The sequence below is a fragment of the Corticium candelabrum genome, chromosome 14, assembly GCF_963422355.1.
Source record: "Corticium candelabrum chromosome 14, ooCorCand1.1, whole genome shotgun sequence".
In the NCBI taxonomy this organism is placed as follows: domain Eukaryota; kingdom Metazoa; phylum Porifera; class Homoscleromorpha; order Homosclerophorida; family Plakinidae; genus Corticium; species Corticium candelabrum.
In genome coordinates this window covers 600,132-620,434 of record NC_085098.1, presented here as the reverse complement: position 1 = coordinate 620,434, position 20,303 = coordinate 600,132, and the positions used below count along the sequence as shown (strand labels likewise).

The 20,303-nt window shown below is 41.8% G+C and overlaps 1 protein-coding gene across 1 annotated transcript in view; it reads left to right on the top strand.

Moving 5' to 3' along the window:
- LOC134189638 (E3 ubiquitin-protein ligase HERC2-like) overlaps positions 1 to 20,303 on the top strand; it is a 51,321-nt gene that overhangs the window by 7,568 nt on the left and 23,450 nt on the right. Inside the window, exons 6-16 of the mRNA XM_062657981.1 lie at positions 2,771 to 2,995; positions 12,426 to 13,038; positions 13,139 to 13,312; positions 14,008 to 14,208; positions 14,267 to 14,412; positions 14,480 to 14,516; positions 14,971 to 15,065; positions 15,122 to 15,991; positions 17,186 to 17,353; positions 17,409 to 17,545; positions 17,615 to 18,110. Of these exons, the coding sequence (XP_062513965.1) occupies positions 2,771 to 2,995; positions 12,426 to 13,038; positions 13,139 to 13,312; positions 14,008 to 14,208; positions 14,267 to 14,412; positions 14,480 to 14,516; positions 14,971 to 15,065; positions 15,122 to 15,991; positions 17,186 to 17,353; positions 17,409 to 17,545; positions 17,615 to 18,110 (3,162 nt within the window). The remainder of the gene's footprint in view (positions 1 to 2,770; positions 2,996 to 12,425; positions 13,039 to 13,138; positions 13,313 to 14,007; positions 14,209 to 14,266; positions 14,413 to 14,479; positions 14,517 to 14,970; positions 15,066 to 15,121; positions 15,992 to 17,185; positions 17,354 to 17,408; positions 17,546 to 17,614; positions 18,111 to 20,303) is intronic.

Here is a 20,303-nt window from a genome sequence, read left to right as displayed (position 1 = left end):
GCGTTGTTCTCCAAAATTTTGCTTTAGTTTTCTCTCTTAGCTTTATTTTTTGCTGATATTAATTAAAACATAATATAAATTTAATTAATGACGTCATTCTGCTATGTCTTAAAAAATTCTGGCAACAACTGTGGTAGTGTAGAATATAAAATAGGTCTTCACCAAAGCAGCAACTGTACTGATATTCTAATGCTAACTTTGTTAGAGTCTGTCCAAGCTGACTTCTTTTTCAGTAAATCTTGAATAAGTCTTGACAGCAAGGTCCTAGACTAAACTAAACACTTCATTTTAGAGCTCATGGTCATGCCGCTCTTTGGGTGTGCCTTGCAGATGAACTTTAGCCACCCTTGTTATGCAAATTGTTTACCTAACTATTCTAACCAATAGACAGCCTTCAATCATTCAATTAAGCTTGTACTAACTACTAATTGCTCATTAGATAAACGCTAGTAACATCTGCCCATGCAAGTTACTTGAATTGCCACACAAGCTTGGGGGGAGGAAGTCAGACTTAGTACAGCTGATTTTCCTTGATTGTCTATACAATGAGCTCAGCGGTGTGTTAGCCCTTAGTGAGGGAGACTTGAACTAAACTCACATGACAAGTGTAACAACAATTTAATGAAGTGTCTTTGTTGCTGATAGTGTAATTATTGCACTTGCACAATGGTACCACATGTCACGTTATTAAAAAATGCGGGTTTAGCAATGAACTTTAACTTGGCTTTCTGTTGTGTTACTTCTGGCAAGATTATAGTCGTCAAAGGAATTTTATGGTCTTACACTATTTTCAGACTAACCTGCACAAGTGTATACATTCAGCAACCTATAACACACACACACACACACACACACACACACACACACACACACACACACACACACACACACACACACACACACACACAACCTGCAACCTACTATAAACGTAAATGGCAAGAGCTGTCATTAAGGTCGCGGTCCCAGTTCTATGGCTGAGCTTCTGTGTGCTTCTTATGAGAACTCTGAGCTTTCACTAGCAATCTTCTGGAGTCAGGCCAGATACTCGCAGGAGTACCAGCTTGTGGCAGACTGCTATAACCCTCACAGCACTACATGTTAAGTGCCGCAGACACATTAGTTATGTTTAATGACAAACAACTGCCTCTATGATGTAGTATTAATGTATATACAGGTATTAAGACTACTAAACAATGGTCAAGACCACGGAATGATTATTGATATTTTGCTAAATTCTTGTGAAGTAGTGGCTCAGACATTTGTAATTGCTACATGAACAGTAGTATGGACTTTTTTGGGAATTGCAAGGACGTTTCAGAACTACGTAGAAACAGTGCCAGAGTATTAATTATACAGTGTAACTATAACTGTGTTCATAGCTGCCAACTCTCACACATTTGGCGTGAGTCTCACGCAACTTCGTTATTGTCTCACGCAAGGTCTCTTGATCTTATGCATCTCCACTTTTGTTGAAATTTCTAGTAAAACTCCGACCAATACCATGTTCCTACTTGTAGCAAGTACTGTGACTTACAAATTTGGATCTAATTGGGATGTTCAATACAATGTACCCATAAAAATATGGCTACACCCTCTAGCACAGTAATGCACCATGCTCATTTGCTGGTTGTCTCACGCAATTTCAAATTGAAAAGTTGGCAGCTCTGTGTGTTACTTCATCTGTTATCTTTAGGCCCTCTAGATCATCTCAAGATCTACTTGTTAATTTGTTACTGTATTCTTCTGTTGTGCTTTCTTCTTGTAATTGCTATAGCATCAGTGATAGGGGTTTCACTGTTAGGTAAATCTTACATTACTTTGAAAGTTTGTAGTAGGTGTTTCCGGTTATCTCCCCTATTGTAATGTTTACTTTCCTGTACGCAAGACATATTCAGTTCTACATTAACAATCAGTTCTACATTAGAGCCTGTTTCACTTATTCTGAGTTTTTCTTCATGCTAGGTTGCTATATCACATGTTCTCAAACATACTAGAGTAAACATTGGTGCCATCTTTAATTTTTTGCGTAATTTTAGTGTCCTCTCTAAGGTTAGGACAGCACCACCTCATGTAAAGTCATGTTCCTAGCACTTGAGATTACATGTAATATATCAACTTAGCATGGTTGGAAGGACTGGGTACAAGTCTAAGAATAACTTGTGTTGTAAGAGTACTGAACTTTGTGTATCTTTTGGTTTTCTTGTTTGTATATGTTCTTTAGGTATGTACTTGTCTGTCTGTGCATGGCTGTCTGGTGACATAATTTTTTAATATGTGGGGAAGGAACTGGGTTACTGCTTTTTGCATGAGAAGGAAGTTATCTGGATGTGCAGGTGAAAGAAATTTGTAGAAGTGTTTAACTGATGCAAGTTGGGTACAGTAACATTTGACCAGCAATTACAGAAGTGTAAACAAAAGTATGCCAGAAGCTGTTTCCTGTAGAATACCAGAAGTATGGTTGTTACAGGAACTTGTGAGTCAAGTGCTGTTATTTTAGTTGTTGACACAGCATGTTCACTTTTGCTAGCAGCTTTATGAATGAACATGATTGCTGTAGGTAAACATTGTAACGTGTTTGCTGATTGATTTTTATTTGGCTGTGATATTGAAACAGTGCTGCACACTAGTTCTCATATTCAAAGTGGCAGGAAGGGTGGATTGTTTCTGAGCAATATGATAGTTGTTTTAAATTCACTTATATTTGTAGATGTAACAGATGAGGTAGAGATGTTAACTTGGGTTTACAAGTTTATGGTATTTGTATGTTTAGGTTGCTTGTGGAGCTCACCAGACTTTTGTTTGGTCAACTTTAAGCTCTTGGCGTCATGGAATTCGAGCTCCATTTTGCATTGATGTTCAGGCATCCACATATCATTACTTAGATATACTTCTGAATCGAGTTTGTACGGGATTGGATACATGGCAAGACTGGCGTCCTCCAAGACAGGAACAAGAATGCATGGCTGTAGCAGGATTGAATCTGCTGCGGTTACAGGTTAGCTGTGTTGTGTCAATCATTGTGATTAATGATGAAGATGAGGATGACCGAATTTATTTAACACTAGACTAGCTATCGCCGAATTGCTCGAATAGATCAACACGGTGTCACCGTTGCAGTTAGCTTCGGCATGTTCACTATATATGCAGCGTCACTGTTGTGTGACACCGCCAGCATATGAACCGGACTTCAAGCAGTCTATTTTGTAGTTAGATGACAGTGAATCAAACTGTTGTGTTGTTTCAAGTATTTCTGTGTGCAGTAGCTGTAAACTACACAGCAGCGGTATAGCATTTCACTCTTTTTTCTTCTTTTGTCATGATTGAACTTGCTCTCAACCACTGCAAGAAACCTTGAAGCAAAAAGTTTACTGACACCAGGAATTAAATTCAAATTGTTTCAAAGTAGATATAGCAAAAATTTGTATTTTTAGGTTAGTTACCTATAATAGTAAAATTTTAAGAATGACATTTGATTGAAACTTGTTATGCTTCACAGGCAAACTGCAAAGAATATAGGTAGACACAATATACCAAAACACTGCATTTGTCAAAGGTTCTTATATCTAAAACTATACCTTCTTTTGTCATTTAGCTTTGTTCCATTTGTATCTCTTCTGTTTAGTTGAACTTGCTTGCACAAATGTTGCTATAACATGTTTATGAATTGATGTGCATGGCTATGATAGCTTTTAATAAAACGTCGATCTTTAGATTCTTTGGTTGGACGAATGTGTCAGTTTGTAGTTTGGTAGTTAGAAGTACCATAAATGTCCGACTAAGCGCCTGTTTGCAATGGTGCCCAGAAGACAGTAAATTAAACACAAAGCAACTTGACAAACAGAATATCATAATTAAGCGCCTCTTATTTGTACTGTATGATGAGTTGGTCAAGTTGCTCATTGGTGGTTCTAAGACTTACATTGCAGCAAATAGGCTATGTAACCTGTATTGGGCGAACTGTGGGATTTGGGAATGGGAAGTACCAAACGTTTACTACATCAAGCGTCGAGAAGAGGGTATCGTAGAGGACTAGGGATCTCAAACAGAACATCCTTGCGGGAAACTCTTGGAGAACCAACCTATCAGGGAAGCTCCAGATTTATTGCGTGTTAGCCAGCTCTCTTTCTTATGGAGAGCAGTTAATTCTAATAATGAATTAGTGAGCGGGTTCATTCTGAATACTCAAGGTAATCTCTGGCGATCAGTGGACAGTGAGACCAGGACAAGAATCATGGTATTGTCCTACATGGACTTCAAGAGCTGGATTAAACCTTAATTTATGCTTGTTTATTCTTCTACGTTTATTCTTCTATAACTATCTATTTTTACTTGTTAGTGTATGTATCTTGTCTGGCCTAGAGCACTGTACCTGTAGTGGTATGAAACAAAATATATTATTATTATTTTGTTGTGCTCAACCAGATCAGTCTGGTTTGTAAAGTCTATTGCAAGTACCAGAAACAAACCCTGCTTCAGAAGTACTTAGACCATCATGGCTGTCTAGAAAGAAGACATGACTTTACGAAGGATCCGAGTAGATCCCAGAAGCACTGTTTTCTGTAAGTGCTGCAGGTTGTGATGACCTGGAATAATGTCCAGCCACTGTGCAACACCTGTGTGCACTGTGCCCAAAGCTCCCAAGACCACCAGAACCACCAGTGTTCAGCAATGCCACATGCGGCTTATCTCCGCTCGCAAGTCGCTGTACTTCGCCAACTTCTCAGCATGTTTCCTGCCAATGTTGCTATCAGCAGGACAGCTGATATCAATAAGAAGACAAGTGTTTGTCTTCTTATTTCTGAGACAGATGTCTGGACGATTGGCTTTGATCTTCTTGGCAGTGGAGATGGTGGTATTCCACATCATAGTAATGTCATCCGTCTCCACAAGCCTATCAGGATGATGCCGTACCATCTGCTCTCCACTGGAACCCCAAAATGACGACAAACATCCCAGTGAATGATGGAGGCCAGCTGATTGTGTCAATCAGTGTAGTCCGTCGGTGCCAAAGCACTACAGCCTGCCACAATGTGTTCGACTGTTTCCAGGCCTACACTGCACATGCGGCAAGTAGGACTGACATCACGATGTAGAATCTTGCGCTCATAGTACCGAGTCCGAAGAGCTTGGTCTTGAGCAGCAACAACCAGTCCGTCAGTTGCAGCAGGAAGATTCTCTGCCTTTAGCCATCCGTAGGTCTCTTTCATGTCCACAGGCGGTTGCTCAGTGAGACGGCGATACTGCCCGTGCATAGGCTTCCCGCTCCAGGACCGCACACGAAGAGAACTGCAACATGTAAGCCACCTTCAACTGAGATGGATGCATTCCTGTGTAAGTTCTGCGACTTGTTGTCTGAAGCAAGACTCCTCCGCAGCTGTGCAGTAAAGCGACAAGCCATGTGCTTGATCGGTTGTGAAGATTTTCCAGAGTCACACTCCCGTATCATCTGCATGAAAGGATCAGAACTGTCAGCAAGGTAACAGTTCAGCCTCACAATACAAGATTGATATGTCGACTCAATCTGTTGTAACCCCGTACCCCATCACTGCAAGAAGTGTACAGTCGGTCAACATCTGCAGAAGGATGGTGGACACTGTGCATAGAGAGAAGCTTTCTGGTCCGTCGATCGAGCTGCTGCAGGTCTGTGCACCCCCAATGAATGACGCCAAAACCGTAAGTGAGAACCAGTAGTGCAAACCCATTGATGGCCAGAATCTTGTTCCAACCATACAACTCAGTCCGGAGAACCACCTTCACTCTGCAGAACTACTTATGACGGAGTCCCTTCCGCATCATGCTGTGCTTAATACCGTTACTCTCATCTACACCCAAGTACTTGTAGACTTGACCCGGTTCCAGACAGTTGATGGTGTCCGTTTTTCCTATCGTCACTCCAAAGTTGTGTCCAGATAGCCTGCCGTTGACAAAGTGTGCAACAGCACATTTGTCCAGACCAATTATTTTATGTGTTGTTATGCCCCTCCATAATGGGCAAGTGGGGTCTTTACCCTCATCTGGGCGCCCACCAACCCGGCAGGTGAGCCCAGCGGGGTACATGTTTCCGTGTAGTCCATATGGCGATCAATGACTAGCCAATTCGATATAGATTGCAGGCATTACGGTGACCGCGTACTCGATATAGCACGCCTAGTGGATATCAACGACCACCAGGGAAGCACTGGACGTCATCGTCAACGGACCGTTCGCCAGACCACAGAAACTTCCCAACGACTGAAACGAGTCATAGTCTCATGGATAAAGCTAGAGAAACATGAGAGAGAAACACAGACAAGTTTCATAATTTACTATCGTCACTGGGGTTTGAACCCCAAACCATGGAGTGGTAGCCATTGTCGCTAACCACTAAGCCACGGCGGTGGCTAAATTATTATTATGTGTCGTTATGCCCCTCCATAATGGGCAAGTGGGGTCTTTACCCTCATCTGGGTGCCCACCAACCTGGCAGGTGAGCCCAGTGGGGTACATGTTTCCGTGTAGTCCATACGGCGATCAATGACTAGCCAATTCAATATAGATTGCAGGCATTACGGTGACCGCGTACTCGATATAGCACACCTAGTGGATATCAACGACCATCAGGAAAGCACTGGACGTCATCGTCAACGGACCGTTCGCCAGATCACAGAAACTCCCCAACGACTGAAACGATTCATAGTCTCATGGATAAAGCTAGAGAAACATGAGAAAGAAAGACAGACAAGTTTCACAATTTACTGTCGTCACTGGGGTTTGAACCCCCAGACCATGGAGTGGTAGCCATTGTCGCTAACCACTAAGCCACGGCAGTGACAATATTATGTCGTGCTCAACCAGATCAGTCTGGTTTGTAAAGTCTATTACAAGTACCGGAAGCAAACCCTGCTTCAGAAGTACTTAGACCATCACGGCTGTCTAGAAAGAAGACACGACTTTACGAAGGATCCGAGTAGATCCCAGAAGCACTGTTTTCTGTAAGTGCTGCAGGTTGTGATGACCTGGAATAATGTCCAGCCACTGTGCAATACCTGCGTGCACTGTGCCCAAAGCTCCCAAGACCACCGGAACCACCAGTGTTCGACAATGCCACATGCGGCTTATCTCCACTCGCAAGTCGCTGTACTTCGCCAACTTCTCAGCATGTTTCTTGCCAATGTTGTCATCAGCAGGACAGCTGATATCAATAAGAAGACAAGTGACAAGTGTTTGTCTTTCTATTTCTGAGACAGATGTCTGGACGATTGGCTTTGATCTTCCTGGCAGTGGGGATGGTGGTATCCCACATCATAGTAATGTCATCCGTCTCCACAAGCCCATCAGGATGATGCCGGTACCATCTGCTCTCCACTGGAACCCCAAAATGGCGACAAACGTCCCAGTGAATGATGGATGCCACCTGATTGTGTCGATCAGTGTAGTCCGTCGGTGCCAAAGCACTACAGCCTGCCACAATGTGGTCGACTGTCTCCAGGCCTACACTGCACATGCGGCAAGTAGGACTGACATCACGATGTAGAATCTTGCGCTCATAGTACCGAGTCCGAAGAGCTTGGTCTTGAGCAGCAACAACCAGTCCCTCAGTTGCAGCAGGAAGATTCGCTGCCTTTAGCCATCCGTAGGTCTCTTTCATGTCCACAGGCGGTTGCTCAGTGAGACGACGATACTGCCCATGCATAGGCTTCTCGCTCCAGGACCGCACACGAAGAGAACTGCAACACGTACGGTAATGTCTCGCATCTGTTTTAGGCGCTTGCTCGAAGCCACCTTCAACCGAGATGGATGCACTCCTGTGTAAGTTCTGCGACTTGTCGTCCAAAGCAAGACTCCTCCGCAGCTGTGCAGTAAACCGACAAGCCATGCGCTTGATCGAGTGTGAAGATTTTCCAGAGTCACACTCCCGTATCATCTGCATCAAAGAATCAGAACTGTCAGCAAGGTAACAGTTCAGCCTCACAATACAAGATTGATATGTCGACTCAATCTGTTGTAACCCCCTACCCCCATCACTGCAAGGAGCGTACAGTCGGTCAACGTCTGCAGCAGGATGGTGGACTCCGTGCATAGAGAGAAGCTTTCTGGTCCGACGATCAAGCTGCTGCAGGTCTGTGCACCCCCAATGAATGACGCCAAAACCGTAAGTGAGAACCGGTAGTGCAAACCCATTGATGGCTAGAATCTTGTTCCGACCATACAACTCAGTCCGGAGAACCACCTTCACTCTGCGCAAGTACTCGCGACGGAGTCTCTCCCGCATCATGCTGTGCTGAATACCGTTACTCTCATCTACACCCAAGTACTTGTAGACTTGACCCGGTTCCAGACAGTTGATGGTGTCCGTTTTTCCTACCGTCACCCCAGAGTTGTGTCCAGATAGTCTGCCGTTGACAAAGTGTGCAACAGCACATTTGTCCAGACCAAACTTCATCTGGATGTCATCAGAGAAGGTACGAACCATGTGCAACAACCCGTCCAACTGATCAGAGTTTCTGCCATACAGGTTCAGATCATCCATGTAAAGTAGATGACTGATAAGCTGACGTTTGGCAGTCTCACCATGCCCAGTGGTCATCCGGTAGCCGTAACCGGTTCTGTTCAGCTCCTTGCTCAGAGGATTGAGAGCCATACAGAAGAGAAGTGGAGAAAGTGAGTCACCTTGGAAAATACCCCTCCTGATCTGCATAAGCCTTGTCTTGATAGTACTATTCCCGCAAGAAAGCACCATCGATGTCCTCCAACTCTTCATCACAAGTGACAGGAACCCGCACAAGACTGGACTGATCTTATGCAGCTGAAGGCATTGGAGCAACCAACTGTGTGGCACGCTGTCATAGGCTTTCTGGTAGTCCACCCAAGCCATGCTCAAGCTCTTGTGCCTGGTCCTACAGTCTTCGGTAAGCAGCTTGTTGATCAACAGCTGATCCTTTGCACCAAAAGATCCCTGTCGACAACCCTTCTGCTATGGAGCCATGAGGTTTCTCTGATCCAAATGCCCTGCAATCCTCTCTCTGATGACTGAGGTGAGGGTCTTATAGAAGACAGACAGACACGTGATAGGCCGGTAATTTTTGGCCTGGTCAGTCTTGTCATTCTTAGGAATCAGAGTAGTTATTCCTTGAGACAACCAGTCGGGTACAGAGTCTGGATTCTGAACCAGCAGGTTGTAGTTACGAGTCAGATCAGTGTGAAGACACGTGATACGCTTGACCCAGAAACCATAAACCTTGTCTGGACCAGGAGACTTCCAGTTCCCCATCCTTTTGAGACACGATGTGACCTCATTGTCTGAGATAGGTAACCACTGCTGCTCATCTTTCCGGTGCGTCTCGTCATCGGTTTGACGTCTCAGCCAGAAGGCAGACTCATTGTGATGTACCTCAGTTTCTAGGATACCACCTCAATACTGTTCGATCTCAGACTCGGATGGCGGGGAAGTAACCCGGATAGTCTGCTTATCCAGCTCTCTGTAAAACCGTCCAGCATCTCGTTGAAACAAACCATTCTGGCGAAGTCTCTTACGATTCTTCTCCAGCCTCCTGGTCCGCTCGACCTTGGACTTAAGTTCCATTTTCAATCGATTGATGGTGACCTCACAACTCTCCGAACAGGAAATGCCCAACCGATGCCGAAGACGTCGGAGTTCATGTAACATACGAATGCCCGATGAACCCTTTCTAACCTCCAGCAACAGTGAGATCGCACGTCGAAGTGTGAGAATCTTCATATCCAGCCTTCGTCTCCATGTCGGTGTTTGAGAATTGGTTGACTTCGTTGTCTTTAAGCCCCGCCTTTTGGACACTAGCGAAGCAGCAGAGTATACCAGGTAACTGATTTCACTCATATCTGGTTCATCCTTCAACGAACTGATGATCGTGTTAAGATCACCAATAAGCTTCAGGGTTCCACTGTTCACAAAGATCCTTGGAAGGCATTGTCTCTCACAGATAGGAATTTGCCTGACTTTCTGCAACTCCTCAAGAAACTCTCGACGAAGTACAGGGTCCACAGCAGCATCACAATCAAGCGAAAGACCATCCTCCGTTTGGCAGCAGTCTGGACTGAGTTGAGATGAAGAAGTTTCCATCCTTTCTAGCCAAGAAGCTATACTAGGATGTGTAGTCATCAGATCAGAGCTCACAGAGTCACAAGGGGATGGTGATTCCCTGATAGCACTGCACTGAACTGAATCCAAAGTGTCATCTACGGATAGGATATCACCACTATCTCTTGCAGATGAGCAGTCCTTAGAGAGAACAGTGACTGACTGAACAAGGGAGCCATCTTCCAAGTGATTAGCAAACTCATGATCCTCTTGCATCATTGACAGGACAGGTTTCCCACCACGTGCAGCAGGCGCCATTCTGACTGAAGCCATGCAAGGTGACACATTGTCAAGCAAAGGCGTGACAACTGAGCTATCAGCTGATAGAGCAGAAACCACATCCAACGCCGACATCTGCACACCACGACAAACATCAGTCGTAACAGATAACAAGCCTGAGACGGGCTTTCCATCCTGTGCGGCCTCGCGTTTAATCTCCTCCAACTCTGATTCAGTCAGACTTCCAGAAGTTAAGAGATATCGCTTCTGGTCTGCCAAACGCTGCTCAGAGACGTCAGTCAGAGAAGGATTTCGTTTACACCACAGCTGATGCATGGGTTTTCTGAAAGCAGAGAACTTGCATGACAACAGCACGTAGTAATAACAAAACATCACTTCCCTATTCATTTGTCGCGTCCATTTCCGTCGTCTTGTTGCATTGCCGTTCCTGTTAGCCGAAACACAAGATTCGCTAGGAACGTTGGGCATCACAGTAGTCTCGTCAGCGGGATTTGAAGCCAAATTCAAATCAGACGCCGCACGAGAGATAGTTCGACCAGTCGCCCTACGCCCAGAACTATTTCTGGTCTTCCGAACAGCTCCAGTGATTCCAGATGCCGACTTTTCGAGCCCTGTCCTGGTTTCCCGACAAGGAACGCGCTCCTCAGCTAGCTCTGAGACGAGCGATACAGCTAGACGTCCATCTTCCATCAATATCCGGGTTTATTATTATTATTATTTATGTGTCGCTATGCCCCTCCATAATGGGCAAGTGGGGTCTTTACCCTCATCTGGGCGCCCACCAACCCGGCAGGTGAGCCCAGCAGGGTACATGTTTCCGTGTAGTCCATACGGCGATCAATGACTAGCCAATTCGATATAGATTGCAGGCATTACGGTGACCGCGAACTCGTGGACAGCACGCCTAGTGGATATCAACGACCACCAGGAAAGCACTGAACGTCATGGTCAACGGACCGTTCGCCAGACCACAGAAACTCCCCAATGACTGAAACGAGTCATAGTCTCATGGATAAAGCTAGAGAAACATGAGAGAGAAAGACGGACAAGTTTCATAATTTACTATCGTCACTGGGGTTTGAACCCCCAAACCATGGAGTGGTAGCCATTGTCGCTAACCACTAAGCCACGATGGTGACTTTATTATTATTATTATTATTATTATTATTATTATTATTATTATATGAAAGCAAAATTGTGTGTGGTGGGTCAAGAAAGAATGGGCATCTGTAAACTTGCCAACAATTACCTGCTTTTTCTAATGTGTCGCTACCACCACATCTGTTAGTGGAAACAAAGATATGCTGATAATGTGCTTGGTAGAAAACCCGCGACTGGCAGAGAAATTCCATTGATATTTATTTGTACACTTTAGACAGCACTTTAGACAACTCTGGTAAGGAATGGTAAGAAAATGATCTGGGTGAGTGGAGAGGAGATGGTCCATCTCTTGTCTTGTCAGCAGATGATTCGGACTGCGACTTTGACGGCCTTGATGCTGATACAGTAGTCTGCTGCAGTAGTGTGCTTAGTGACTGTTACTGTTAAGACTAAGTTTTCAGCAGGATACGAGATGTGCCAGCTCTTGGTGTACTAGACGTCAAAATGTTATCAAATTGCCACTTGAGGCATCCAAAACATTCTCTGGATTTTGTGTGATGCAACATTTGTATTGGACAGCTGGTACAGATCCATAAAACTAGTGCGCGTTTAGTCTTATAGCTCCTCATAGTACACAGGGAACAGGACAAAGACTTGGAATGTCTAATCTTAAAAGTGCATTTGTATGAAAAGCTTAAATAATAAGGGGTGTAGGTAGACATTGCAAACGCTGGACACATGTTGCACTTTTGGGAAGCATGAATGGTAGTATGTAGCGTCAATTGCTGTCAAATTAACTAAAGATGTCTTCTGTTAAGCTAAGAAGCGTCTCTACTTCAATAGGCACTCAGCACATGTAATCAGGCAGAAATCAGCTTATGAATTTGTTTGATTTAATGGGCACCTTTGGCCCCTATTTGATACTTAAACTCAGTAGAATGCTTTCTTGACACTACTTAGATAGCTTCTGAGCTGAATTTTTTTCTAGTTTCTTGCAGCAATTAAAACTCAAACTGACTTGGATGACTTAGGACTTGCTGTTGGCTCTCCACTTGTCATCTCTCTGAAACAGCGTGTTGTCACATTAGCAACAAAGTCTGGCGTGATGTCATCTGTACAAAAAGCTGCTCAGTCGTGTTTGAATAGTGGTTGGCTAGTAGTTTTGCCAACTGCAGAGGAACGAGCCAAGACTCTTTCAGAACTTTTACCAAAAGAAGAGTCTGCTGATGTAGCTCAAGTTCCAGCTGGATGTCGATTTATGATTGAATTGCTTGTTAATAGTTTAATGACTGACGGTGGACTGGAAATGGCATTGGACATGTCAATTCAGGTAGAAGGAGAGTCAGGACTAAAGATATCTCCTTCTATTACAACTGATGGCACTGTTGTTCCATTGATGCAACTTGTTGAGCAGCTATTGACTAGTTCAACAACAAATGTGATGGCCCATATTACAGAACTTTCACAAAGATTTCAGTCTAATCAGCCACATACTTCTCGTACAAGGACTGATTTGGCCTCTCTTGATTTACTGCTTCAATTCCAACGCTTGTTGTTTGGGAAACTATTGACATTTTCAGATACTGGACAGCTTGCATCAGGTATGCAAAGTTTGATTTCTGTATGGTAGTATATATTGTAGTATGGAGAATTTTTTGTTGTTTTTTTGTGTGGTAATGGTCACTGGTGTTTGATATGTAGAATCACCACAACTTGAGTCTCACTTTATAGAAGGAGCTTTGATATTGCTTCAGAAGTACACAAAACTGCTTTGTGCTAGTGTATATCAAGTAATTGGAAAAGCAACACAGCTTGCCACTGAAGGTGCAGTGCAATTTATTGCTTCTGCACAGGCTCTTGAAGATGGCTTGATAGGTATGACTTAATGAGATTATGCATCATTTGTTGTGTTGGTTATTGCAGTTAATCTCTGTAATACATATTTAATTAATGACCTGAAGTTTCATAACACTGAGATTTGCATGGACCAGAAGTAGTACAGCTGTTTATGCACTACTGTTCAAACCGGGCCAATTACTCATAGGAGCACCAGTCTGTGACGCCAACTGAGGTGTGGCTACCTAAACTCTTACTGGGATCTTAACGGCTGATTGTAAAAAGCCACAGTTGGTGGCCAATGCCATTTCCAGTCAAAGACCAGGTACTCATTATACTTCTGAGTCGAGAGAGGCAATTGTGTGTGAGTTATGCCTGTGTTCAACCCAGACTTAGAGTTGTGACCGAAGAGTCCTGGATGTTTAAATTTATTACACCCACCGAATACAACTCTCACAATTGAACTACAGACACTAAAAATACATAAGATGATTCACGTTGTGGATAGAAGTGCTTGCAAGATATGTGAATTGTCTTGTTGATTTTTATTCAAACTGTGCTGAAATTAAACCTTATAGGGCCAATGCCTTGCAGTACACCTACCACGTTTTACTCCACTTGATTTTCAGTTGTCTTGAATCTAGAAATACTGACGTGGACACCACAGTATAGAATGTACTTAACCACAGTATAGAATGTACTTAATCCCCTTACGATTAACTGATATTGTTTAGGTGTGCTTCTTCCTGAACTTGTACTAAGCATGATATTGCTACAATCATACCATCCATCCATTGCACAGAAGTCAGAGGCCATCTGTTTGCTGAAGGATTTGCTTGTACCTGTAAACGAATTCAATCGATTAGCTCCTGGTTGTTTAAAGGAAGATGATGCTGATGTGACATGGTTTGATACCAAGACCAACTGCATGGATGGTGAGATTACAGTTTACTTGGTTGGGTCATGTAGGAATGTTAGCATTTGTTTCTTTAGCTGAGAATACAAGCCATAGCGCTGAGGATGGCAATGATGATGTACCTGTAATTCGAAAAGATGATTTGCAAAACCATAATAAAGAAGGTGGTTTGTGGATTGTTATCCATGGTCGTGTGTACAATGCTGAGCAGTTTAAATCTGATGTGAGTAGCAACGTAGATATTATGAGCAACGTTTTATTTGGTAATGAATTATTTGATTTATGTGTAGGCTCCATGTGGGAAGGAAAATTTGGAGAAGTTCTCTGGTAAGTACTTGGAATCTCATTATGCTTTATGCTCGCAAGAGACTATGGACATGCTAATGGTACACATTTCTTCATAAAGTTGGCTTTTGAAATGACATTAGAGTTAATCTGTGCATTTCAAATCTATGTGGTATCTGTTTGTACAGTTTAGTTTAGTGGAGGAATTTTAACATAATTCATATTTTGGAAGGCGGTATATCAAACTAAGGATTAAATTTTGATGTTGTAATTGCAAATGTATATAATCATGTTTAGTTATTTGTTGTCTGCATGTTTGTCGTATAGAGTTGGTAAGTAACCTGTTAGTGTAGACTTTAGAACAAAACTATTCATACTCAATTTCGAGGGATGCCAATAATTAGACTGTTGAACAGGTGTGATGCTGAACAGTACATGGGTTGTGAATTGCATCAAAATACTTGTAGTTTCATGTAATATCATGCTTGTGTTCCAGCTGGTACTGATGCCGGTGAGGAATTTGATAAAGCTGAACATTCAGAGGTTGCTAAAGAAAGGCTGCAGTCACTTTTTGTAGGCAATTACGTGAAGGTTTGAACTAGATGGTTTATTGAAAATGCATTATATTTTCTTATCATTGTGATTAGCCTGATCAAGAAGTTGCTCGTGAAGATGCTGAGAGTGTGTCATTACATCTTTTAGATACAGGAAGAGCTCTTGGCCTTCTGCAAGGACTAAGGGCGTGTCATCTTGTTCGAGGTTTGCCGTTATCTTCTGAAGAAAAAGACATGTCAGAATGGTTAGAAGCAGATCTTCTAATTGGAGGCATGGAGGCTCATGTACTTGATCGTGTTGAGTCAAACACAGATAGCAAGAGACTACAGAGGCAAATGTCCCACCAACAACAGTCAAGACGATTTGTCTACACCATTGCTAGTTCTAATTATGCATCTGATGCAAGAGTGGCTACCTTTTTACACATTGTTAATGTCTTTTGTCAGAGGAATTGTTTGTTGATGCCAATTGCATTCAACAGTGACCACCCTGTAGAACTGGCAGGCCGTGTTCTCATTGCTACATTATTGAAGCATTGTGACTTGGTGTCAACAGCACTTGAACTTGTTGAAGCTGGCAGTGTGAAGCTTACGCCAGATAATGATGTTAGAATGCCACCACCTATCATTGAGTTGTGCAGGATTGTGCATCAGGCAAAGCTGAAGCTCATCCAGGATCACCAAGGATCTTCAAGATCATATACAGCAATTTGTACACCAATGATGGAGCGTTGCTTTTTTTTGTTATATGAAATTGGACCTGCAATGACAAATGCTATGTCAGTGCTTAACCGAAGACGAATTGTTAAGACCCCTTCAAAATGGAAAACAGCTATTCAAATGGTGATTGATGAAATAAAGTTTAAATCTAGTCTTCATAGGCATCAGTTGCAGTCTACTAAAGTCAATTTGGCAGTGCCGCGAAACTATCAAAGGCAACTGAGCAGTGGTGACAGCAATATGGTAATGAGTCTACATTTACTGTTCATGACTAGAATCAAACATTGAAGTAACACTGTTGCATTTTGTTAACGTTAGTATGTAGAATTTATAATTAGAAAGTGATTATATGGCATTTTATGTATAGCTGTCTAGTATGTGCTGTTTTGGTAATATATATAACTAATTTTTATTACTTAAAATTTGATTGAACGTGCATGCAAAGGGAGTACTGAAGTATAGTCGTTGATTTATGTTGAGGAGGTTCTAGTTTGCTGCAGATTCATCACTGGCATGGCTTAGTAAGAGTTTGTACCAAATGTACACTTAAAGCCTGACCTCGTTTGATAAATTGTTGATATTTAATTTTTGACTACCCTGGTTAACAAATTGATTAATTATGGTTCTTTAGAAATGAGTGAATTTGATCACAATAATTTATAGAGCAGTCTGTTTGTTTGCCTATGAGGAGCATTGTTGCTGTAGTCAAAATGTGTGCTTTTGAAAAGTATGATGTCTTGGATTTGGTGTATTTCTGCTCTGCCGTCATGAGCTAAACCGTATTCGTAATTGCTGGTATTTGTCATACTGGATGGGTGATCATTGAACACAATGGTTATGTAGTCTTTACCTGTGCATGTGACGTACAAATAGAGGTTTTAACGTGTTGAAAAAATGTGTCTTACCTCTACCAGTTTTGTTCATGTTTTACTTGTTTATAGCAAGTTTGGTGGCTTGTGAGCATGGACACTAAACGCTAAAGGACTGTTTGCATCTGCGACATGCAGAATGAATGCTTTCAGACAACAATCAGAGTTTTGAAATGCTAGTTTCAATTGTTTTTGTTTTGTGTGATAGTAATTTATAATCAGGCAGTGTATTGTTTACAGTGAAGTGTGTTATGATGCACAAGGAACTAGGCATGTGGTAATGCTATTGGGTAAACCTTTTTAAAGACAACGATACAGTTTAGTGATACTACAGAAGGAAAATGCGACATGTTGTTTGCCTCGCCCAAATGTACATGGAGTTTTTTTAACCTACGGTTAATTATTGAGATTGAGATTGATAAATTCAGTAAAGTGAAAAAGGATTGTAGCTACTAGACTTGTTTTGAAGACTGCATACCAATAATAGATTTAATCTAGTATTATAGGTAAACATGTGCAACTACTAGATTTATTGACTTTTTGTAAGGAGATTCTAATATTTTTGCAGGAGACTTGGGGCTCTTCTTTCTCAAAGGCTACCGCTAGCAGGTTCAAATGGCTACGTCAGCGAGCAACAGGATCTGCATATTCTAGTTTACTGGGGAAAATTTTAGAGTTTTGTATTAAAGATGAGCCTATCAATCTGGCAGTTCTTCGATCATGTTTACAAAGACAGGTGTAGTAAATGATTTATGTATCGTTTGTACAGCAGTAATTTTTGGGTGGCTTAGGTGGAACGTGCAATGTGTCGATTGAATGGTACTAAGTATTTTCATGAGCTATTGCAGCTTCATGATCTACTTCCCAGTGTTCAGTTGACTGTGTTAAGTGGCTGGCAAGGAGTTGTGCCACTGACTGGCATGCCAAGGTATTTTGTGAAGCTGTAGTACTGTAGTAGCAATGATGTGGTCATGGAATTTGATGATTTCTTTTTTAGCTCAGCTTTGCCACACTTTCTTTCAAATGTTGAGCTCATACCACCTCAAGAGCGGTTGCTGTTGGAGCTGGAATTTAAAAGCATCAATGAATGGACTATTAGAAAACTTAAGACTATTGTTATCGTTGCTGATAGTGAAATATCTCATGGTGGTGCTAAAGAGTTGTCAACTTTGGCTTCCAAGCAGTATTCACGGATGCTGGTTTTGTTGTTGAGTATGCTAACAAGTGAACATCAGAACGTAATCTTGGCTCACCTTGTGGGATCTGGTCTTGTTGGTTTGCTTCAAACAGTAATTCGACTGACAGGGTCTTTACTACCTGTTGAAGATCACAACTCTGTGATTAAAGAAACTGTTGCAGCAAGTGTTTCAGAGTCATTCTTGCCAAATGTTTCTACTCATACCGAAGAGGCTGCTAGTGGTGCAGATTTTGTACAATTAATGACTAGTGGAACAAGAGTGATTAGGGGAACAGACTGGAAGTGGGATGATCAGGTGATGTGTATGTGCATGTTGTTTGTTTTTCACTTTTTATATATTGATGTATTCATAGTCGCCTATTAAATGTATTGTAAATTTAAACTAAAGGGACACATTGGGATGGCTTGTGTGATAGCCAGATGCAAAGACAACTGTATGTAAGCTTTGTAGCACTGGTCGCTCTTTCAGTTCTGTAATTATCTAGAGTTTCAGAACTAGCTTTTTGGCGTGTTGTGATACATTCGTGTCACACGTGGTAACGGTTGGTTTTGGTACTTGTTTTTAATGGTGTTTCTATGGTGTGGGCATTTTATTTTCTGACCATGAAGTTGTTGTGTACTTGGATGGATAACATGTTGAGTTGCACTATGATGTCAGTAGTGCGCTATGTTTAATTGCAATGACTTTATTATATGATTATGGACATCACCAAGGATAGGCGAGTTATTGTGTTACATTTCAAGTGTATGGCTGTGTGATGAAAATCCTAGGGTTAGTAGTAATGGAGTAGTCAAGAGTAATGGAGTAATCAAGAGTAACATTTATGTCACATTGTCTTACTGCAGCGTCCATTTATACTCTGAATTTATGGAATTTATATATACAGGTAATATCTTATCCAATAGAAAGCAAACTTTACTGTATTTGGTGAGGGGGATTCTCAGGGATGTCTTCTAATTACGTAGAAAGGAATTTTGACAATTGCACATGTTCTAGATGTGAATTGTCCAGTATTAGAGCATTTGTATTGTGTGGTAAAAAATGTCTCAATTTTTAGTGTTCAAAGAGATTTGGAGTTATTGAAGGGCCATATGAACTTCTTTTGCTTAGTATCTTGCTGTATCCACCCTTATAGCAGACAACATTGTGTACAATGACTTCATTTTTCTAAACAACGTCTCAAACGTTGCTGAAGTTTTATTTTGGAATCAAAACAACTTCACTAGTCTGAACAGGGCTTGTCAGGGCTGTTCAGAGTTGCAAGGTGCTACTGTACCATATTTCCTTGAATAGGACATCACGGTCTAATGCTTTGTAGGTATTCTACACAGCATTCTATTTACACATAGTGATTTCTTCAAGACTAACTCTCTATTTAAGCATAATGTTCATTTCTCAACTATCTCATGACTAAAACACATAGCCTTGGAGGTCCATACTTCACCCAGACCACCGATGCATTTACGTATGTCTCCATATGTCATGTTTGTGGTAAATGACACATCTGCAACGACTACATACTTCTAAATACTGTGATAGTCAGGATTTAAAATAGTCAGATACATGCATTTGCTGAAGTCGAGATAACCAATTATGCTACATTGGAATTCTTATTATGATCTGAGTAAGCGAGGCAGGCCGCTAAGGTTATTCCGATTAGCGAGGTTCTACTCTATACTGTGATTGTTGCTGAAGTACCCCATAAACGTTGTACATAATTTACCAAAGGCAAAAATTTACACTTAGAACTTTGTTGCATGTTTTTGATTTAAGAATGGCCTAGGGTGCATTTCTTTATTCTCCACCTAATCCAGCTGAGCTCACCCAGAGCCACAAACTAATCCAGTAGGACAGTAGATTAATTTGTAGAGTTAGGATGAGTTTGACCGGATTAGGTTGTGGAGACAAGGGAACCCAGTAGACGTCCACAAATTCAACCGGATTAGGTTGTGGAGAATGAGATGTGCCCCTAGTTGTACCAAAATACTGATGTTGTAAACATAACTGAATTTGGTTAAAATTGTTGTGCTTGGTCTAGATGTTTAGTAAGTAGATTCTAGTTGTTTTTCTGGTAGCTTTGGTGTTCAAATGGACAGTTTTGATAATGTAAGAACCGAATGTGGTTGCTGAACACAGTAATGCAGTAATGAAGTACTGGAGTTATAAAGACTTGGTATTCTGCAATATGTAAAACCTACATTCACATGCATACATGCAAACTTGACAGATGTTTGCCGTAAGATTGGGAAGAAAACCAGGACAGATGTTTGCCGCAAGATTGGGAAGAAAACCAGGAGTACTTACTCTAATAGCAGAGACGATTTCTTGTTTGGTGAGTTAGTTAAACAACCAGTGACTCATTTGAGGTTGTACTGTATGAACTTTTGATATGTTGCTGGTGTTGTGGTTTGTGACTGCAGTACTCTATAATCTAATCTCAGTGATTTCACACTGCTAATTCTAGTCATTCCATTGATTTCACAGGTG